At 34.6% G+C, this 20,578-nt stretch overlaps 1 protein-coding gene and 2 long non-coding RNA genes across 4 annotated transcripts in view; 1 reads left to right on the forward strand and 2 right to left on the reverse strand.

The window, feature by feature from the left end:
• Positions 1–11,907: 11,907 nt before the first annotated feature.
• Positions 11,908–12,792, reverse strand: LOC135744303 (uncharacterized). Its single transcript, XR_010530711.2, has 2 exons — positions 12,196–12,792; positions 11,908–12,119 (listed from the first exon to the last, which is right to left on the reverse strand). It is a non-coding gene; the product is annotated as an uncharacterized lncRNA (long non-coding RNA).
• An 11-nt stretch (positions 12,793–12,803) lies between these two features.
• LOC141282293 (uncharacterized) overlaps positions 12,804–20,578 on the forward strand; it is a 30,991-nt gene continuing 23,216 nt past the window's right edge. Inside the window, exon 1 of the long non-coding RNA XR_012336814.1 lies at positions 12,804–12,836. This is a non-coding gene — a long non-coding RNA (uncharacterized lncRNA). The remainder of the gene's footprint in view (positions 12,837–20,578) is intronic.
• LOC135744302 (tripartite motif-containing protein 16-like) overlaps positions 14,036–20,578 on the reverse strand; it is a 35,597-nt gene continuing 29,054 nt past the window's right edge. The window contains exons 5-6 of one of the 2 annotated variants that reach the window (XM_065262332.2): positions 16,106–16,162; positions 14,036–15,636 (exon numbers count right to left, since the gene is read on the reverse strand). In XM_065262332.2, the coding sequence (XP_065118404.1) occupies positions 15,110–15,636; positions 16,106–16,162 (584 nt within the window). In that variant the 3' untranslated portion in view covers positions 14,036–15,109. The remainder of the gene's footprint in view (positions 15,637–16,105; positions 16,163–20,578) is intronic. The other variant, XM_073814921.1, reaches the window with a different exon arrangement.

Consider the following 20,578-nt stretch of genomic DNA (forward strand, 5'->3'; position numbering starts at 1 on the left):
ATAATAAAAACAAAACTTCATAATAAATCAAATAAAAATCTAAACTTTTCATAAATTTAAAGGAGATTTTCTTATGACAGTAAGAGAAAAAGACCAAAAGTACAGATTGCCTCCATCTAACTATGCTAAAGATCTGTGTTACAATTACATTAGTTTATTCCCCGCTCACCCCTACTACTTATGTGCTAAAATAAACCAATAGTCCACTTTATAAAACATTAACATGTTGATGCAAATAATTATACTTACTAATAATAATTATCTCCGCAAAGAAACTTAGGCTGCAGGCTGTATGTTGTTGCCAAGCAACCGAAAAATCAAAATAGAACGAAGAGTCACAGGTGTGCATCTAAATCACTTTACAATGGCTTTGTACGTGGCTCATCCAATCAGCATTTAGCGTCAGAACTATCTGTTTTATAATGTGCAGTACATCAGAGCACATAGTTTCCCACAATGCACTGTGCTGGACATGACCTTGTGTTTCCATTCTGAGCACAGCCAATGAGTCAAGAAGATATTAACATTCCAGCTGTAGTCAGATTTTGTTTCTGGCTCATTTATAACACTGAAAATGGAAAGTTAAGATAAAGGCATTGCTTTGTGGGATATAGGGATTAGACTAGTCCTAGAATAAAATAAATGTAAAAGGTATCCAAACTGAAAACCACTTGCACTGACACATCTTAAAATACATCAGTGCACTTTGTTTTGCCTCAAAATACACACAAAGTAATGTTTTTAGTAAGGCATGTTTGTTAAAACTAGTTAAGTGCACCACTCCTTAGTGTTAAATGTAACATTTGTTTATGTGTTGTGATACTTTATATAAGCAATTGTGTGGATAACACTGCTCAACCGAATGCAAATGGTCTTACAAATAGAAAGGTACAGCAAAATAAACTGAATTGAGATTTTTGTCTTCTTGTTGCATCTTGTTGACTGGTGAGCAACTGCATGCAAATGTCAACCTTACCATGAAAATATAAGTTTTACCTGAATGTTTATTAGCATGGCTAAATTACCCATGTAAATTTTTTTTTTAAATTATTAGTTAAACATAGCTATGAGAATTTTCACATATAGAGGAATGTCACATTCATAATGCTGTTTTTCTAAAAAACTTTTTTGTTCTTTGAAAAGTGTCCAATAGATAGTTCAATATTATATATTAATGTTTGACCGAAAATGTCACATCCTTAACACTAAAATCGCTCTGGCGCAGTCAAGGGGAAACTTTTCAATCTCTGTCATGAAGCCAGCCATTATGGTGATCAGTGTTTGCTTTAAATCAGCTCATTTGCATAAAGTACACACCCAAAATAGCAAATTTTTGCTCGCACCTACAAAGTAGCAATTTTAACATGATTTAACATATTTTTTACAGTCTATAAGTGCAGAAGAAAATCACATAAAAAAGGCACATTTAGAAAAAAGCAACACTCAAACACAATCTTTAATCATCTACTGTTTACTCCAGACTGTCTTCACTGGTTTTCATCATAAAGACACTTTCAATACAGAGCTACAGAGACAAACACAAACCAGAACTTTTGCTTATATCCGTGCACTTAATGACAAGCTCACAAACTTGATCTTCGGTTGTTTTCTTTTGAAGCACTTACTTTATCAGTTCATATTTTCTGTATCCATGATGCAGTTCGTCATTCAGCCAATGTTTAAGCAATTTAAGTTCAATCTTTTTATCTATACAATATCCCAATTTCACACATTGCATTTGTTGCTACATCTATAACAGTTTTGGAGGTAGTAATTTACAAAAGTAAGAAGTTACAAAATATATCAGTCATTACAATTCAAGTATTACATAGATATACATAGATAAGATAAAGCATGCCACTCAAGCTGGATATTGCTGCACAAAATCTGAGGTACTTTAAGCCAACATCAAGATGCAAGAGAATGGAAAGAGAAATTCTTTGACTGCACCCCAGCTCAGTGGCATCACTACCATTACATTCCATATCTTACCAAGGATGTTAAACAAATTGACAAAACAAAACTCAGCTACATTTCCAAAACACAATAAATGATGCAGTACAAAACACATTACATTTCAAAGCAGCAGCTACTACTTTAGTACACCACAGTTCAAGATAATCTGCCCAACACATTCGATTGTGAAAAATGGACTTCCAAGAAGCAACAACTTATGAATGGGGTCCATCCCACCACCAGTGTTGGGGGTAACGCATTACAAGTAACTTGCATTATGTAATAATATTACTTTTCTAAAGTAACAAGTAAAGTAACATATTACTTTTTCAATGTACACATTAGTATTTGAGTTACTTTTTTAAAAGAGTAACATTTTTGCAATAGAAATATGCAATTTCTGAATTCAGAACTTTTCAGTCATAAAAAACATCACCCGCAAGGGCTGAAAGAGATCAAGCATCAGCAGCAAAGTAAGGAAAAGTAACGCAAAAGTAACACAAAGGTAACGTAAGTATTACTTTCCATGAAAAGTAACTATGTAACGCAATTAGTTACTTTTTTGGGGAGTAACTTAATATTGTAATGCATTACTTTTAAAAGGAACTTTCCCCAACACTGCCCACCACCAACACCACCCCACCCACCTGGCAAGGTTATATGAGCAGTCCAGCTTTAGATGCCAATCATGTGCCTATAAAACAAAGGGACATCAATTTAAACAAGCTTGCAGTAGCTTTTAGTTAAGATTTAGGATTTAAAGACGTTTATCCATGTCATGGTGAAATGTCATCTCTTCTTCTATTGGTATGTGTTTTTTTTAAACATCTATGAGAGTCTGGAGCTATGATGAACCTGGATCTTCTCAGACTTGACATCACACTTCTCATGTTCCTAGTCCTGATTGGACGTCCTGAGTATTTGTCTCTGCTCATATCCACTGTGGCTGTCTTTACTCATCTCACAGTGTGTGTTTGACCTTCAGTGCTGCCAAAGCAATAAATGCTGCTGTCAACGTGCCAGAAAACAGAAACTGGCGTCGGTGAGAAATGACAATGAAACATTTTCAAAGTCACACCAAGCCTCTGTACCTGAACAGCAGGGTTGTGCATCATATGGACTTTTGTGTAGCTCAGCTTTCTGATGTCAAGTTTTATTTCCTAAAAGATTTAGAGACTACTAGTCTCAAGTTCCTACTGAAGTCAATGGTCCATGGGCATGACATCTGAGAGAACTACAATCAGTTAAAACACTGTAATATAAATAAATCATAGTGACCCAGAAGTAAAACCAACAACAGGTTAGTTTCTCGATGCTCAACAGGAACACAAGGAACAGCAGTACCTGTAAAGCAGTTCAACCGATGATATTTTAGCGAGAGAGAATCACTGTGTGTGTGTGTTTTTAGTAGCCTGATGTGAAGGCACCATCGCTCTCGTCGGTTTGAAGTTCGGCTAAAATCTGGACTGTGTGCTGAAAATGAGACGTGGGACTCCAGCCGGTCCCTTCACGTCTCTCCGCTGACATTTGTAAATGTGCTCAGCGGGTGAAAGCGCTCCACACCTGTTCCTCCTAATTAAGTTCACATATTGAAGCGTCTGGAAGTTAGATTCCATTATTCTTCTCTATCTGGGGCGATCTAGGATCAGCTGGTAATCTTGTACTACATTACCGCCGTCTCGGTGTACCTTACCCGGTCAAAGTTAGAGTTTTAAAGAAACTGGTTCTGTATTAGAAAAAAGATTACCCAGAATGCAATAGCCGTTATTTAACTATAGACACGATATAGTCTGGCTATGAGTGACCCGCTTTTTAGGCAAAATAAACTTGGATTTGGTTACATCTAGTTTTATGCCAAAGTAACTTAAGTGAGGTGATATTCCATTATGTAAACAAAATCAACATGATTACGTAATTCATTTTATTTTTTTAATTTAATTTATTTTGGGCCTATGGTTAGACATATATAGACAATTTCAGCAGTAACAACATAAACAAGGGGCTTTGGTGGTCAACAAGTAACTTCCAGTAAACTCCACTACGAATAAATAACAACAAAGTCCTTTTAAAGGTGCAGTGTGTACATTTTAGCAGCATCTAGTGGTGAGGTTGTGAATTGCAACCACCGGCTCAGTCCACTGCTCACCCCTCGCTTTTAAAACACATAGAGAAGCTACTGTAGCCGCCACCGGACAAACATGTCATTGTCGGAATCAACTTAGTAAAAAAGTTTGTCCGTTAAGGTCTTCTGTAGAAACGTGGCGGCCCAATGGCGACTTCCATGTAAGGGGACCCTCGGTGTATGTAGATAAAAACGTCTCATTCTAAGGTAATAATGGTTCATTATGAAAGGTCTTTATACACCTCTGATAATATAGTTTTGTATGTTAATTTTCATTTCTGTCCAAAAATCCTTCTAAAAATTACACACTGCACCTTTAAAGTAGTTTATTTTTAAAACAAGCAAAACACATAGATTACCTAGGAGACCAAAACATTTGTTAGTTTCGACAAAGTATTTATTTGTTCAAGAGTTCCGTTTAGCAGCTAGTCAGACCATTAAAAAAACTGAAACCGGAAGTATCACCGCACGCGCGTTCAATGAAACCGTCTATAAAAATTATCAGTGACAGCCCGAATTTTGCCTCGTTTTAGTCTATATGTTTGGGCTGTGTTTGGACGACTTTTAGACATCTTTTAAATGCAAAATTGCTTGCTGGGTGTTCTCCTTTGCAAAAAGTATGATTGTTACTTGTGAGATTGTATCTGCCTTGTTAATAAAACAAAACATTTACGTTAATTTGTATTAAATCCCAGTGCGCAACTGATGTTAAAGAGACATCAAACACTTATGTCAAAAACAGATCAAATAAACAAATGAAACTAAAAACATTGTTTTGATGTCAAATCTAAATATTGACCTACAATCAATTTTAAAATTAAGTTATCTCTGCTGAAAAAAACCCCCAATAGAGACCATCACAGAAATTCTAATGGTTTTAGCGAAATCCAATATAATTTCTGCTGTGGTTTCTATTGTTTTGCATGGATGGCATGTTGATCAAGACTACTATTCGACGTCAAACTGATAAAGAATTGCACGCTGGGGTATATGTATAAATGTGTTTGACTGTGCTAAACCCGCCATTACAATGCTATAGGTTGTTGCAGGTGGTTGCTATGGTGGATGTGGTGTTGCTAGGGTGTTTCCATGAACATCACAGAGCAGCAGTCAGTGAAAGACTTTACACCGAACCTCCAGAGCCTGAAACTTTAATTAAACACATTTAAATAGAGTTCAGACTGATTTAATTATTTACCTGTTCAGCCTCTGAGAAGCCCAGATTTTCTAGGACACAAGAACGCACACACACGCATGCATGCACGCACACACACACACACACACACACACACACACACACACACACACACACACAGGCATGCATGCACACACACACGCACGCACACACACAGACAGTTATCAGCTAATGTAATTTTTGCAGGTTTTGTCCAGACAAATATTATCTTGTCCAGCAGACATCATTTAGCCCAGTGGTTCCCAAACTTTTTCAGCGTGCGGCCCCTCTTGTGTACAGTGCATTTTTTCGCGGCCCCTCGAAAGAAAATCTATGACAAAAACGTTTTAAAATGATATATTTTAATTAAACAAAACATATAAAAGTATACCTAGTAGTGCTGTTGGTTAGTTGGCTTATTATTTTTTAGGTTTAATTACACAGAATTCATGATAAATTTATGTATTTTATAAAATGTCATAAAACTGGGGCCCCCCTGGCACCATCTTGCGGCCCCCCAGGGGGCCCCGGCCCCCAGTTTGAAAACCACTGATTTAGCCTACAGTAACAAAAGCAGACACAGACAAGCATGACTTACAAAAGAAGAATAAGACAGACTGTGATACTGTTGAGGTGATAGAGATAATTATCTTTTTTAAATTAAAACTGACAGGCAGACATTCTTAAATAAAATGGATAATAAACACATAAATGACAATAAAATCACACATTGATCTTGATATTTTTGCCTTAAAATGTGATGCCAATGCGTTAGGGTAGCACAATATATCATGGAAAGTTGTTATGGTTTCTGGGTTGCTCTTTTAAAATAATCCAATGAGTTTCATCCATTAAAACAGTGGCTTTTTAACCTTTTGGAGCTTAAAGTCCTATCATCCATCTCCTATAATGGCATGCAGACATTTTCAGTTCATGAGAAACTTTTTAAGGAAGCTGTAAACTTTCCTAAACTGTAACAAGCTTAAAAGATGCCAGAATCTACCTGACTGAATCCAGATACATGCATATTTACATCTGATGATATTTTGAACTCCAGGTGCAGTAAAACTCTTAAAACTCATGCGTATAAATCTCTCACTAAATAAAAAAAGCTTTTTGGTAGTACCCATGATATGTGACTCGCCATGTTATGTGTCGTTTTATTACACTTTTAAAAATGAAGGTGCCTAAAAGGTACTTCACAGCGATGCCATAGAAGAACCATTGTTGCTTCCTCAAAGAACCATAAAGTCAGAGTCAGGTTTTTTAAAGACACATTTATTTCATACAGTACCATTTGTAATCTAAAAAAACCTTCAAGCTTTTGTGAAACAAGCTCAACCTTAGATGTTTAATTTCCCATAACACACGCTGTTTCTGCTCATCTCATGTTAATCTTGAGTACCTACAGAGTAGTATTACATCCTTCATGACGAGTCTTTATCTGATCAGATTTATACAAGATAGATCAGCTCTAGTGATTGTTTCGGAAAAGCATGAATTCCCAAAGGCGTCCAGCGGGAGATGTTAGTCACAAGACAGCAACACACACAAAACATTATCCCACTATCTTTGGATAACTTATGATTCACTAATGTTTGTGTCGTTTACATTATATGCACTTAACCCATTTGATGCATGTGACAAGTTCTTGAAGGAACAATGCTAAAAAGCATCGTATGGGTGTGGTTTTCGGGGGAAGTGCCCATAAAAGGAATATGGGGTCACTGATACGTAATGGGTACTCATGTTAAAAAAAAACTTTCTGAAACTTAGGAGGTGTGAGTTTGGCCCAGAAAAAGCTTTTTTTTTAGCATGAGGATTACAAATCTTTAACTGTGTTAATAAGTCAGAATGCATGAAATATACCATCAACCACCCTTTAAAGGTTCTTTATTAAAGTGTTCAACCAATAATAGTTCTTCTATGGCATTGTGAAGCACCTTTACATTTAAGCGTGTGCATGTTTAGCAATAACAGATGCTATTTAATTGCTTGAAATATTTTAAAGTTTTGCTACACAAACCTGTTTGTAATTGAGCAAGACTTCAGGTCAGATGAGAGATGCTTTAATCCACTGTGAGCATATATCTCTGACTGAATCCATACGGCAAGTAGAGCAGGAGGACACGTGAGACAAAAGTGAGGATAGATGAGACTGATGAGATGTTACAGCAGCTCTTCTGGGTCACACACGTGTTTTGTAGCTCAATTTAAGTTCAAGCTACAAAAGTTTGAATGGGACTCTCTAGTCTTCAGCGAACTCAGACACATAATGAGAATGAATTAACTGAATGAAAAGGTTAACGGTCTCTTTACATGATTAAAGCTCAACCAGTGTTTGTTCTTATCGTCTGCAACCTAAACCATCTGTCACATCTATTTCTACCATTAGTAACCCACTGCAATACCCTAGCAACCACCTAGAAATGCCCTAGCAACCAGCTCTTTCATGTTCCACAGAATGAGGTCATCTGGGTTTTCCATCGACATGAGGGCGGGTAAACAATGACAGAACTGTGTTTTTCTGTAAACGAACACATTACAGATGCAGCTGTCGCTGTGGTGAATTCAGGAGATCTGACATATGAGGACAGTTTGTGCATTCAAGGGCAAATGGAGATGTAGATCTGTCAGACCCAGAGGTTCATGAGCAAATATCGAGCCTGTCATCTCAGATTTGATTCAGAATGCTCACTGGCGGTTCACAGGAGGATGTCACCATGGCAACACCTTTATGCAGGTTCTCATCACATGCATGTGTTTATTCAGAGAGAGAGAGAGAGAGAGAGAGAGAGAGAGAGAGAGAGAGAGAGAGAGAGAGAGAGAGAGAGAGGATGAAACGAGCACTAGGTTTTGATGTAATATTGCAGGACAGCACCTCACCACATCAGGTCCAAAATATCAGCAACTGACTAAGAATACTCAACAATTTCATTTTGATTTTTACAAGTGATGTTCAGTCTGACAGCATGCAAACTTGATGTGTGTCTGATCTGAAACTCTATACATATATACTAGAAGTCATGAAGTGATTTCCAACTATTGCATTCCATACATCTATTCCTTACATGAAACAGAGAGGTGAACTAATGGCCAAATAGGGGTCAGCGCTCGATAATGCAGACAATGCAGGGAGACGTTCAAACAACGCCGTAGTTCTGTCACCTACAGACTTCATGTAAAAATCTTCATAGCATTTCTCTGTTTATGCTTCACTTAATCCGTCAGTGAATATAAGACTCTCAATTAGCCCTGGCCTGCCGCTGCCATGTTTCCCACATGAGCGCACAAAATGTTCATGTTGCACCAAACATTGCACATATAGCATGGAAATGTACATTTAAATAAAGAAATGCATTGCCAAATTGCATGTTACATTCTAAATTCGAAAATTGCTAACAATAATCTTCCATATTTTAAAGGGGACATTCACTAGACTTTTAAAAAAGAAATCCCCAAAATACATATGGTAAGTTTTAGATCAAAATACAAAATAATAATTTATTATAGCATGTTAAAATGTACACTTAGGTGTGAGCAAAAATTTGATATTTTTAGGTGTGTTCTTTAAAATGCAAACGAGTTGATGAAATGCAAACACTGATCACCATAATGGTTTGTTGAAATTGAATCTCAATCGTGCCATCAATTATTTTTTTCTCTCTCTTTTTCTCTGCACTAAATGGCAGTGCCGTGGTTGGACAGTGCAGATTAAGAGGTGGTATTATTATAATAAGACCCCCTTATGACATCACAAGGGGAGCCAAATTTCAATGACCTTTTTTCACATGCTTGCAAAGAATGGTTTACCAAAACTAAGTTACCTTCTTCTGAAGGAAACTTGAGACCTTTTAAAGCTTTAAATCATCTTGTCTTTATACATCTAAAGGGTTTTAAGTCCCATTGGCATAAAGATTTTTGTTTCATTGTAAAACTTCCCATGAACACACAGACACCTTCTCCTTTATCACAATTCATTCTGATGTTGCTTTGCCTGGTTTCCTGGCACTTCTTTTAACCTCATAAGCAGATTTTCTCTCTTCTTTCTGAATGCACTTCTCTTGTATCACATACTTTATTCAGTCCGTCAGTCTGACAAATAGCGTGCAGCTCCCTCGAGTGAGTCTGTGTTCGGTGAGAGATAACAGAACAGCGTGATGTAAACAATGAGGGCAGGAAACGAAACCCTGCAGCGCTACAGAACAGCATGAAACAGAGAGTTAAGACACATGCATCAAGCTCTCCAAACGTCAAGGAGCTCATCTCAACACATCTGTGAAAACACAGAGCACAGTCTACAAATCTGAAGTATTATCTACACTGCTAAAATGTTTGTTTAAAACGAGACAAAGACATGTTGCCCGTGAATGTGCTATCTGTTCTGGCCAAAGTCAACAATGAGATTCTCCTCTCGTGTTAAAGGCCTGCTGCTCCTTTAATACGAGTCTGAAAGACTTTTCAAAGCCTAATTTATCATCAACCAGGTCACACTGAATGTAAACTCACACATCTTATGGATGACATACACACTTTTAACCCTCTATGGTATGCACTATGATATCAATGAGGAAAAATATTTGAGATGTTTTACCTGCTTAAGATTGGACATTTAAACCATATCAATAAACATTTGCCTTACATTTTAAATTATTTAAAAATAAAAAAATATGTAAGTAAAAACATGTGTTTATCAAAGTGCTGTATCAGCATGTTTATGTTGTATAGCAGGGGAGGATTTATCCCAAAAACTCAAAATGTTATGGCTTTTGAGATATAGCCTTTGACAACTAGCACCTTTCTCTCCTGAATATTGAGACAAGTCAATATATTTCACCCTCCCTGCCCACTTTGCAGAATTTATATGGATGCTCCCCATGAAATTCGATACTTGGTTTTAGTTATTGAACAATTTGAATAATTTTTTAATGAACGGGGAATATTCCGGTAGTTCATCAGTCTAAGCAGGCAGACCAATCACTAGATGATTAGATATGCCAGCAATGTTAATTAATAATGCAAATGTGCAATGGCTTAATGCACATACAAAATCTGCATCTTTATCCTTATCTCCATCCTCGCTCTCCCTCCCTGCCAGATTGCAGCTATGATTTCATCTTCCTCATTCCTCCTCACTTTTATCATCTGGCAGTGGTACCTCTGGTTTATGCTTTTTAGAATTGAAAAAATATTGATTCAACTCCTGCATTAAATGATATGTGCAGATATAATATGTGAATAATTATTCTTACAAATGCATAACAAAAATCATGAAAAAAATGCAAATCCTATAATTCTTTACAAATAAAATATACTTGCATTCCAACCTTGTATGCATGATATGACCTTATGTGATTACATTATGATACAATCTTGCATCAAGGAATCATTTTACTGTAATTAAAAAAAAATACATTTGTTTATATATATAATATACATTTGTTTAAAAAACTTCTTTACATAACAAGAAAATTTGTTGTAGGCAATCATATAGACAAAATTACAGAAAAATGCACTTTTAGTTGGAGAATCTATAGGGCCATGTGAAGTGCACATGTGCTGACAGAAGCAGCAAAACAGACTCCCTGTGGGTCATGTGACCAGTTTTTGCATTTTCATTGGATAGTATTTGAGTTCTGCTTCCTTGAGATAGGATTGACCAATCAATTGGGCATCTAAAAAAACAACAACTAAAATAACCCATGTTGCCTGGAGGGAACACAGTACCATAGGGGGTTAAAAGAAATGTGCTTCACATTGCCACAATTATTGAAGAACCATTTTTGGTTAAATGGTTCCATAAAGAACCTTTAATATTTGAAGAATGTTTCTGTTTTATTATAGTGAATAACGGTTCTTAGATTATTAAAAAGTAATAATGATTCTTCTATGGCATCATGTAGCACCTTTGTTTTAGGATATGTAAGTATAATGTAAAATGAATTGTGTCCACTGTGTTTACAATTAAACCAGTTCACTGTCCATCTGATGCTGCTGGTGCTACACTCATCACGCTGGTCTCCATGGTAACAGATACAGACAGTCTCTCTCTTCTGACAGCAAAGCTCAGAGTGGCTGCTATGGCAACAAACTGATCTTATGCAAAAAGGGTTGTTGTAACCATGACGGCCAAACCATCATCACTTTGAAAATCAAACGGACTGTGATGAGAAGGAACCCAGACCCCCCTCCTCATTCTCTGTGATGTTAAAGCTGATGATAAAGTGATTCTGAAGGCTTAAGAAACACAGGACCAAGCAAAAATGCTATCATTATTTATGAGGAGTAACATCATAAAGATGTGCTACAGATTTATAAACGTATTTTCACATAAGTCAATGATTTCATTTAAAAATTTCATTCAATACAGAAAAGATTAAATGTTAAATAATCTATTTTGATGCTGGTGTCCCTGATTAACTACTGTATCTTAACCAGCACATTTCTCATGGACAACCAGCTTTCCCAAATCCATGTTGGCTGACCAGCATTTCATGCTGTTAAACAGCGTGGCTTCAGTATCTAGACCAGCATGAAATCAGTAATAATCAGGATGAAGCAGCACTCAAGCAGATCTTGTTGGCAGGGGATTGTCAGTGTAACAGAAGACAGCTAGTGTGTAAAAGCTGTGCAGTTTATAAACCTCACTCATGTATGCACTCGGCAGTATACATTTTATTAGTACTTGTGTTTCCTGGGTTCAAACTCACAACCTTCTGCGCTGCTAAATAAATTAAACACTCCACACATGCATAATGCCACAGGTCTGACGCACAGCCATAAACCTCCTTGTAAGAGCAGCACCCATGCTGGATCGATTGCCGGTTCAAGAAAGATCGGTCACATAAGTTCATTATGTTTCTTCACCTGATACATACACAAAAGATATTTAAGTACAGTAATGTACCCAAAAATGTACAACATTTTATTATGTTTAGTGTACCTGAAAAGGTGCAAAGCAGAACCTTGGGGTAGTGTCAGAAAAGGTCCATTAAACCTTTTTTTCTGACAGGGCATTTTTTTGACTCATCATCACAGTCTCATACTGCAGTAAAGTTTCTGAGAGTTCACAGTGTTTTCTGTGTCTCTGTGTAACAGTGAAGAAGCCTCAGGCAGTGCAACAGCGCCACAGGAGGGATTTAACAGGAACATCAACGCTCCTATAAGGAAAAACATTCAGACTGATCCAAAGACTGTCAGGGAAAAGAGCTAAAAAAGTAAGCAGATGATTTGGTTCTGTTGTTCTGAACACGGCTTACAGCAGAACCTCAACATGCTTGAACAATACAGTCATATCCTGACAGTCAACATTAATAAAACTGAAATGATCACTTTCCCAAGGAACACAACACCTTATAAACATTAGAAACTAACCACATAACTCACACATCACACTACAATTACCTGGGTTTAAAAATCACATCTACAGGAAACTTTAACCCTGCAGTGAATAAACTGAGAGATAAAGATCGGAGGGTCTTTTATGCCATAAAGCATCAAAGTCCAATAGAGATCACTGTTAGAATTTGGATCAAAATATTAGAATAATTGATTAAAGCATTTGCCCTGGCAGTGAGGTGTGAGGTCCATTAACAAATCCAAACCAGGATTTCATCAAATAGGAAAAAATCTAGTTGAGATCCTTCATACTGAACTTTGAAAAACCTCTTTCAACCAATAATCAATGCAGAGATGAATTGGAAAAATATCCCAAGTAATAAAAGTACAAAAACGGCCAATCAAATTCTCAGTGAAAAATCCTCTATCTGAAGTGATTCAGAGCTTCAGTCCTGATGTTTCATTAACAACTATTGATACTCATCATCACACTGATGATCTAAACCTAAACAATACTGATAAACTTAAAGTTAACCAAATCATAACCCAAATCAAAACCCAAACACAACAAAATAAAATGCAATGTTATTGGATTTCAAAGCCTATCAAACAATGAGAAACTGATTGTTGTTTCCTGAAGATAATGTGTAAGCCAGTGTGCAACAACATTATAAAGACAAATACACTGACTAAGAAAACATTTAGGTGAGATCATTAAAAAACTACCCCCCCCCCAAAAACAAACAAACAAGTCTCTTATGCTTATAGATGGTTTCATCGGACGCACGCGATACACGTCTGGATCCGAACCTTACTTCCGGTTTAGTTTTTTAATGGTCTGACTAGTTGCTAAACTGATCTCTTGAACAAATGCCTCGTCGAAAATAACAAATTTTTTGGTTTCCTAGGTAATCTATGTGTTGTTTTGTTTGCTTGTTATATAAATAAACTATGTTTAAAGAATTTGTTGTTATTTATTATTAGCGGAGTTTACCGGAAGTTAGGTGCGGACCGCGACAGCGGCTTGTTTATGTTGTTACTGCTGAAACGGTCTATTAAGACTGCATTTATTTGTTTAAAATCCATATTAGACTGTATTAGATTATTAGATATTAGATTATTACATATTAAATTATTTCTGAAGGATTTTTGATCAAATAAATCCAGGCTTGATGAGTGCAAGTGTCAGGATTCTTCAAAATTAGTTTTACGTTGCATGAATGTTTACTTATGACCAATCAAAATGTTTATTTATGTTTGTATATGCTATAGTTTATATACATTTCCCTAAATTTCCAAATAATTTCCAGATTAAGTTCCCATGGAAAGTTTTCGCACCTTTGCAACCCTAATCTGAACATACTTAACATAATAATGTGCATAAATAATCTTGTAATAATTCAGTGATCATTGCGCAGCTTTTTAATATATCATGTGTATGTATGAAAAAAAAACAATGTGTGACAGCTGATCTCTGAAATATCTCAGTGATATACTGTTTAGATCCAACAAATATAAACTGTTATAGGAAGTAATTTGCTTTTTTAAGATAATTCACACTTTTTGTCTTTAGAAAGATCTTTTTTCATACCCATATTGTAGGAGAACTACGATTTTGATAATGAAATTGAAGGAATTGGTGTTACAATAAATTGATCTCCTGAAATTTCCCTTTATATATTGTTTTCTCATTTCTATGTAGCGCACTTTGAATGACCTCTGTGTATGAAATGTGCTATACAAATAAACTTGCCTTGCCTTGAAATGTCATTCAATGTTATCGTGTTGTACAGACCACCAAATGCTAAAGATAATTTTTATGAAGAATTCATTTTTATTTTAAACAATGTAATGGAATGGATTAAGTGCACGCATTGAAAAAAGATAGGAATGTATTAATTAATCTAAGTTGAGGTAAGAACATAGTAATATATTGAAAAACTGTGTTTTCCTTTAAAGCTCGTATTCTTACACACTTTTCAAAAACAGCGCTTTAATTCTGTTTAAAAACTAAAAGACGTAAATTAGACTTTGTATATATTTAGAATGATGTATATCAAGTGCACTGCATAATGTTTGCTGACTAAAGTTAGACGGACAATCTAGACAGAAAAATCTAAATTCTGTAGAAATTACAGTGATACTTGCAGCTGTTTGGCAGTAACCTACTGTAGATTTAAATTGATGTTATTTACTGGCAAGAGTTTGTTCAAAGTTAAATGAACATTAAACATTAACAAATCTTTATTTACAGAATAAAACTATAAAATTACAGCCTCATGGAAAACATTCTGGGAACCAGAAATCATCATCAACCTTTTACGATTTTTTGCTTTAGATTTTGTTTCCCAGAATGCTTTGCATGAGGCTGTTATTTTAGTTTTAGTCTGTAAAGATAAAGACTTCTTAATGTTTATTGTTCATTTATATTCAAATATAATTTATCTTTTGATTTGTCAAATTATATAAACTGGTTTAGGTGACGCTTGTGTATATTAACCAGTATAAGCATGTATCATTTATAATGTTAGATCACATAGTTTCACTGTTGAGTCATAAAAGTAAAACCCAAACCCAGGATAGAGAGGTTTAGTGAATGTGGTGTTGACTCTGTGGATGAGGGTCATTGTGTCAGAGACGCTGTAGAAGGACAGAGATCCTGAACTGTGATCCACATAAACTCCTATTTTACTGGAGACTACTGGCAGTTTAGTCTCTATATTATTGTGCCAGAATGAACATTGAGAGGGAGAACAGATTAAACTCCAGGACTGATCATTATATCCAAATGCAGACTCATAACCTCCTCCCTTCCTGCTGATGCTCTTATATGACACTGATATATACACCTCACTACTCCATTCAATCTCCCAATAACAGCGTCCACATAAACTCTCACTACACAACACCTGAGACCAATCATCAAATCTGTCTGGATGATCAGGATACGGCTGAAATGTCCTAGTGCGAGTAGCCGTTCTGTTCTCCTCAGAAAGACAGATACGTCTGTGTGCTGTGTTTGGATCCAGAGAGAAGAGACTGAAATCTGAGGAAGATAAAAACATCATATTTTAATATACATTAGTTTATAATATTTGTTTGCATGTTTCTATGATGATTCATTTGTTAATTTGAGTATAAAGGTCAGGTTAGTATCTATACACTGATCATTTAAAGAGATGAAGTGAATAACATTGATTATATTATTACAGTCAGATATATTAGACAACAAGTCAACAGTCAGTTCTTCAGTTTCATCTCTTAGAAGAAGAAAAGATCTGAACGACTCTGACAAGAGGAAAATAGTGATGATAGATGTGTTATAAAAGGGACAAATTCAGAACTTAAATTTAACCCATAAAATGTTTATATTTGACCCAGCATATTAAACAGGTTTGGTTCATCCCTTTTAAACCCAGAATGTTTTAGAGTGTATTATCAGATAATGTGTTATAGTGTATCATATGACCTCAATGTAATGAATGAGAAAATAATAATAATAAAATGTGTCTTACACTGTAGGAACTCCTCTCTGATCTTGGGTTCATTTGTAATAATTTCAGTGAATGAAACTAAAGAAAATAAAGTGACATAATCAGATTAAATCTCATATAAAATCATCATCATTTTAATCTGCTCTGTATTTCTTCTGTTATATTTGATGTTACTGTAAGACTCATTTCTGAGAGTAAATCACAGTCTTGGTTAGAGATGTTTCGAGAAGGGGTTTTAACATTAAGTGGCATGGCATCTTACGCATATAGAAGCCAATGGCACGTGCCACTAAGTTTTGTGGCACTTCCGGTTTCAATTGGCTCGTACCAGTGGCTCGTCGAGTGGCACTTCCGGTGTCCAGTGGCTCATACCACTCCGTTTAGTCGCTTGTCTACTGACACATGTCAGTAAAACTTAGGTCTGTTGGGTTGAGGCATGTGGCACTGATAGTCACTGATCGATGATTACAGATCCGAGAGTAACTTACGCGTGCTGCTGCTATGTTCATTTAATTGTGACACAATGATTTTGTGTGTCCTTTTTGACTCTGGTGTTTCAGGTAACCGAATGCGTAAAATGCATCGAGAGCTAAATAGTACATCTTGATGATCGTTCAACAAGGGATTGTATGATGATCATAATTCACAATGTAAGTATTAAAAAATGTAAATATTTAAAATGGGAAGGCAAATATTTTATATATTTAATAAAGCAAAGCATTTGATTTGCCTGAGCAATATTGTATATTGTATAATACTGTTAGTTTTTAATATAATTTTTCTAAATGTATTAATTGTGAAAATGTAGTCTGTGAGTGGCATGTTTTTTATGTAACCAGTGCCAATGTGTTGTATTTAATAAAAAGTGTCATTTATAAGAATCTCGCAGAATATTATAATAGTTTTTCTGCAAAGTACCGTATTTACACAAATGCACGCCAAAACAGTAGGTGTCAGTCCAACCATGTTGGTAGTTTACATCCTATGTTTAAAAGCAATGTCCTATTACATATTTTACAACATGATATTTACTAATCATTCTGGGGGTGTAGCTATTCTTTTTGAAAGAAACTTTAAAGGGAATATCTTGGAATCTCATTTTTCTGTTGATGGTAAATGGATTTTAACTGTGATAGAGTATGAGGCATTTTTGTTTATTCTAGGTAATGTGTATGGTTACAATAATTCTGCTGCAAATAAGGCCCTCTTACATGATCTATCTAATAAGATCTCACAGTTAAAAGGTAAATTCCCATCTGCTTTTTTGATTACGGGTGGTGATTCCAATGAGGCTCCTAACAATAATATGGACAGGTTTCCCTCAAGGACCACTGGTCATATTATTAACTCTGTTATTACTGACTTTTGCAACAATTTATCACTGTTAGATTCTTTTAGGTATCTTCACCCTTCTTCAGTAGATTCATTCACATGGTTTAAACCTGATATGTCTAAAAAGTCTAGAATAGATCTTTGGTTGATTTCAGAATCTCTATCTCAATTCATCAACACTTGCGAAATCTCTCCGGCTCCTTTAACAGACCATGCTGGAATTTCTTTGCTTCTTTCAAATGCAAAAAAGACAAATAATAGAAATTTAGGATATTGGAAACTGAATTGTTCTTTTTTAGATCAAAACCCATATATTGAGGCAATACAAGATATTATTAAAAAATACAAAAATATGACAGATATTTCTACATCTTTAAAATGGGAACTATTAAAAAATGAGTGCAGAAGCTATTCAATTAAATATGGAAAAGAACAGGCTAAAAAGAGAGTACAAATTCATGATAACATATTAAGCAATATTAATTACCTTCTTAAAAAAACACTACTTAACGAGGAGGAATTATTAAATCTTCATGATTTACAAGAGAAGCTTGATAAACTTTACATAGAAAGAGCGAGAGGAGCCTTTATAAGATCAAGAGCCAAATGGCTTGAATATGGTGAGAAAAATTCCAATTATTTTTTTAATTTAGAGAAAAGTCGTGCTATTTCCAAAAAAATTCAAAACCTTTTTGTAAACGACATTCTTACTTCTGATAGCCAAATTATACATTCATATATATATAATTTTTACAAAAACCTTTACTCCTCATCATTCAATGTTAATGAAAGTGATTCTTTTTTTGATAGAGTTGATCAGTTTATACCTAAAATATCTGCCAATAGTTTTAAAAGCTGTGAAAATCCTATAACTTTAGATGAATTAGATTGTATTTTATCCAAATCTCCATTAAATAAAAGTCCTGGTCCTGATGGCTTGCCATTTGAATTTTATAGAACTTTTTGGAATGAATTAAGAGAATTGATTTTTACTGTTTTTAAAGATTGTTTAGATTCTGGTGAATTAGCAGAAACTATGAAACAAGGTCTTATTACACTTCTGCCAAAACCAAATAAAGATAATCGTCATATTGAAAATCTGCGCCCTATCATATGGAGGACCACAAGAGTCATGCAAAATGTAATAAAGAACTTCAATTTTTAATAACTACCTGGACAATAAAAATAGCAATTAATAGATTTGTTTAAAAATTCATTAATTAATCTATAAATAAATAGACAAAGTTACAAAAAAAATCATTATGTAACATTTTATTAGGCAATAAAAAATGAGATTATAAAAATAACATAGAAATGAAATATTAATCCATTAATAAATAATTCAAATTAATATAACAATTTATAAAAACAACATAAAATACTCAATAAGTTCATCATTTTAAATTGCATTTATAAATTCTTAATTAAATAATGGAATTTCAAATTGTATTTCAAAAAGCGATTTAAAAAGAGAAATAAATAACTGGATTTATAAATTGAATTACAAATACAGGTTTAAATTAGGCATTTAAAAGGGCATTTCCGTTTGACTTTTCTGTTTTCATTTCCCCGTTGGTTCTCCTTATTCTTTTCGCTATTGGATTTGCTTTTCGTTTTAGCCTCTCTATTTAGCTTTTCCGTGACTCTTTGGGTCCTCATCTGAGATCTATAAATCTGCGCATGACGTACAATCAGAGCCAATCAGCGAGCTTGTTACATCCTCCTGGCCATATCTAATTTGCATTTCTCATTTGACCATTTGCAAGGACCCAAAGAGTCACGGAAAAGCTAAATAGAGAGGCTAAAACGAAAAGCAAATCCAATAGCGAAAAGAATAAGGAGAATCATTGGGAAAATGAAAACAGAAAAGTTAAACGGAAATGCCCTTTTAAATGCCTAATTTAAACCTGTATTTGTAATTCAATTTATAAATCCAGTTATTTATTTCTCTTTTTAAATCACTTTTTGAAATACATTTTGAAATTCCATTATTTAATTAAGAATTTATAAATGCAATTTAAAATGATGAACTTATTGAGTATTTTATGTTGTTTTTATAAATTGTTATATTAATTTGAACTATTTATTAATGGATTAATATTTCATTTCTACGTTATTTTTATAATCTCACTTTTTATTGCCTAATAAAATCTTACATAATGATTTTTTTATAACTTTGTCTATTTATTTAAAGATTAATTAATGAATTTTTAAACAAATCTATTAATTGCTATTTTTATTGTCCAGGTAGTTATTAAATATTGAAGTTCTTTATTACATTTTGCATGACTCTTGTGGTCCTCCATACTATCACTCTCCTAAATTCTGATTATAAACTGTTAACCTCTTTATTTGCAAAAAGATTAAAACCTTGTTTAGAAGATATTATTTCAATAACACAATCAGGCTTTATGAAGGGTAGACACATTGCTAATAATATACGTCTTGTATTGGATATGTTGGATTACTCTGATCTTATTGAAGAAGGAGCCATTATTCTGTTCCTAGACTTTTATAAGGCTTTTGACTCTATTGAACATGAATTTATATATACAGCCTTAGATAAATTTGGATTTGGTCTTAAATTTAAGAATATGGTCAGAACTATATATAAAGGTATAAACAGTAGTGTTTCCCTAGCAGAAGGTACTTCTAAGCGTTTTGAACTCAGCAGAGGTATTCGACAAGGTTGCCCGATTTCCCCCTTTTTGTTTTTAATTGCAGCAGAATTATTGAATCTTTATACTGTAAATTGTATCAATGTTGAGGGTATAAGAATTGGTGATGATGTTATTTTAACATCTCAGTTAGCAGATGACACTTGTATTTTTCTTAAAGATTAAAACCAGGTTTTGAGTGTTTTGAAAGGTTTGGATCTTTTTTCAAAAGCTTCAGGCCTCCTAATTAACACAGACAAGAGTGAAATACTTGCGGTTCATGGCTCTAACAAAACTGTTATCAATGGTATTAAGGTTCAGCAGTCAGTGAAATATCTCGGCATAACAATTACAAAATCTGTAAAGGAAAGACTGGACAACAACTTTACCCCTAAGCTACAAAAAGCAAAAAACATTTTTAACAGATGGCTTCAAAGGGACTTAACTATACAAGGAAGAACACTGCTTTCAAAAGCAGAAGGAATCTCAAGACTGGTGTACCCGG

The sequence above is a fragment of the Paramisgurnus dabryanus genome, chromosome 6 (assembly GCF_030506205.2).
Source record: "Paramisgurnus dabryanus chromosome 6, PD_genome_1.1, whole genome shotgun sequence".
NCBI classification, from domain to species: Eukaryota; Metazoa; Chordata; class Actinopteri; order Cypriniformes; family Cobitidae; genus Paramisgurnus; species Paramisgurnus dabryanus.